We start from the raw sequence: 2,885 nt of genomic DNA, 5'->3' as shown, positions 1-2,885 counted from the left end.
TTATGCACACCTGATATAGGGTGTTGATGTCATTAGACCACACCCCTTCTCATTACAGAGATGCACATCACCTAATATGCTTAATTGGTAGTAGGCTTTCCAGCCTATGCAGCTTGGAGTAAGACAACATGCATGAAGAGGATGATGTGGACAAAATACTCATTTGCCTAATAATTCTGCACTCCCTGTATTTCATAGATTTTTGTATTTAAAACAAATCATCTATTTTTCACTCAAATTAAAGGTTAACTTACTGGTACTCCTTGTTTGCCTTGAAGGCCATCACTGCCAGGTGCACCAGGTGGTCCAGCATGCCCAGGAGAAAGTCCTTCAGTGGTGGCAGATGAGGACAGGTGGGGTCCAGGGGGACCAGGAGGTCCTGGAGGGCCCGGTGGACCAGGAGGACCCTAATGGAAGGAGATGTTAGATTTTTTTTCACTGCCATAATTGACTGTCAGACTCTTGCATCTGTTAACTAGTCCTTTCTCTTACCTGGATGAGGTCTGCATCGCTGTCCAGGTCTTCAAACCCAGAACCCAGGGCATCTGGTCCATACTAAAACACATTCATCAAGATGCTTTTCTTTGTATTCATGTCTCGTTTATGCTGCCTACATTTGATATCATTGCTAAAATGCAAGACAATACTGAGCAGACACATATTGGGAGGAAGTAGCGAAACCATAAACTGTTACTCACAGGTACACTGCGTGATCTGGGGGGTCCAGGGGGTCCAGGAAGGCCAGGGGGGCCTGGTAAACCAACTCCCGGGTCTCCCTGTAAGGAGGCAGGGAGGAGTAAAGTACAGAAGAAAAAGGCAGAACTTTTTCTTTTCATTTGGTATCATAAAATAAAACTACATTTGGAATAAAGAGTAACAGTTAATTAAATGCAACATGGATGCATTAGCTGGACCTTCTCTCCTTTAGCTCCAACTTCTCCGTTCAAGCCTGGAAATCCTTGAGACCCTTTTTGGCCCTGACGATGAAAATATAATTAGTGAGCGTAGCAACTGAAACAGAAAAAAACAAACGAGCAGACATAGTGCTGTTTAACTTACTGGACCTCCTTTATCGCCTCTGCTTCCCTGAAAGCAGAAGCACGAGGAAGCATGAGAGTCAGTGGTGCAAGAAGACTTATCACTTCGTGGGTTTAAAGTTCACTTAAAAAATCTCCGATGTTCTTCGAAAGATGGTGAAGGAAAAACACACAAACCCTCTTTTTGACACACAAACCTTGTGTCCATCTTTTCCTGGCAGCCCAGGAGATCCTGGTGGTCCCTGTGGGCCAGATGTTCCAAGCTTAGTCTCTCTGAATACACTGGGAGGACCTGGTGGACCAGGTGGGCCAGGCGGGCCAGGATCACCGCGCTCTCCTTTTAGCCTGACATCACCCTTTAAAATTGAAATCAAGAAGTCTTTAAGTTATTTGTGTCTGTAGGGAAAATAAACTGAAACACTGGAGCTACATTTGTTATCTTCTGACCAACACTGTCTTCAAAATAAGACAACTAGGCAAGAAAGCCCACGCTCCAACTTACACCCTGTGGCTGCTCTCCCGCCTCCTCTGTTCGGTGTAGCCCTGCAAACAGCATATGACGTCTATCAGTTTTACTTCAGACAGCGTATGCTTACATTATCATAGAGAGAGGACATTTAGAAAAGTAAATATGATAAAGGTTTAGTTCATAATTCAAATACTGAAGCTTTCATAGAATAAACAGGAACAAAACTTTGTGCTACAGACCTGTCATCAGGTCCACTCGGGCTTCTGTTGGACCCGTGTGAGGAGAAAAGTCCTCAAACTCCTCTGGAGCATCAGTGGGCGGAGCACTAACGGGAACACCCTCCTCCTTGCAAGAGACACAAATGGCTGTGATTCTGTCTGGTGTGTGCACCATGTCTTTGTCCCACCATTGTAAGTGTGACAACCTGCTCTTCCACATTAGCTTAGAAGGTCCTCCTTTCTCTGGTTCCTCCTGTGCATGTGTTGAAGTGTCCTCAGGCAAAAGTGTGAATGCGTGTGAAAGTTAGATAAAGGGTTTTGGTACAGATGAAAGAAGTGACTGTATTTAGGGATGGTTAATGGGGTTGAGTTGGGTGAATGAGACTATTAACAGAAAGCACTTTGATTTTTCATTTAGTATACTTCAGATGAATTATTTTATTTTTCAAAACAAGAGCATTACTAAACATCAACACAATAAAAGACCAGCATCGTGTTCTGCTCTTTTTCTACTCTGCTGCTGATAGTGTCTCCAGGCCAGCCTAGAAGGGTCTACCATGACTCCACCATTCTGTAGTAACAGGTTATTAAGGCCAGTTTTCTTTGAAGCATCAAAGTCAGTTTTAATTCAGAGATGTTTGGGGTCAAACTGACTTTTAGGTTGTGGGAGGATGAAAGACAGCACCAAAACAATGCATAGGGTTGAACTCTTACAAGTGCAAACAGACATGGAGTGTAGTTTTAGTTTTAAGCTCCAGACATAACAAGCGGACACACACACACACACACACACACACACACACACACACATACAAACACAGGCGCGCACACACACATTTTCATATCTTAGTGAGGGCATCTCATTGACATGCTGCTTTCCCTATCCGCTTACCCCAAACCTAACCGATAAAAATGAATGGCTAACCCTAACCCTTACCCTAAACCTAACCATAACCTAATTGTAACCCTGACACTAAAATCACATTTTGAGCCTCAAAAATGTCTCAAACCCGTGGGGACGACATTTTGTCCCCATCAGTGACTGTTGGTCCCCACAAGTATCGTAGCATGCCAATTTTCTTTCCTCACAAAGATGTCTAACATGTACACACACACACACACACACACACACACACACACACACACACACACACACACACA

The 2,885-nt window shown here is 43.8% G+C and overlaps 1 protein-coding gene across 3 annotated transcripts in view; it reads right to left on the bottom strand.

Annotated features, from left to right (window-relative positions):
- Positions 1–2,885, bottom strand: part of col15a1b (collagen, type XV, alpha 1b) — a 59,077-nt gene that overhangs the window by 23,712 nt on the left and 32,480 nt on the right. For all 3 annotated transcript variants that reach the window (XM_005737554.1, XM_005737552.1, XM_005737553.1), the window contains 8 exons: positions 1,746–1,851; positions 1,540–1,580; positions 1,235–1,393; positions 1,060–1,086; positions 915–977; positions 699–776; positions 493–555; positions 255–407 (listed from right to left, as the gene is read on the bottom strand). In XM_005737554.1, the coding sequence (XP_005737611.1) occupies positions 255–407; positions 493–555; positions 699–776; positions 915–977; positions 1,060–1,086; positions 1,235–1,393; positions 1,540–1,580; positions 1,746–1,851 (690 nt within the window). The remainder of the gene's footprint in view (positions 1–254; positions 408–492; positions 556–698; positions 777–914; positions 978–1,059; positions 1,087–1,234; positions 1,394–1,539; positions 1,581–1,745; positions 1,852–2,885) is intronic.

Source organism: Pundamilia nyererei, unplaced genomic scaffold, assembly GCF_000239375.1.
Source record: "Pundamilia nyererei isolate P.nyererei 1_Seehausen unplaced genomic scaffold, PunNye1.0 scaffold00077, whole genome shotgun sequence".
NCBI classification, from domain to species: Eukaryota; Metazoa; Chordata; class Actinopteri; order Cichliformes; family Cichlidae; genus Pundamilia; species Pundamilia nyererei.
Note: the sequence above shows the minus strand (reverse complement) of the source record. Positions and strands in the feature narration are given on the sequence as shown.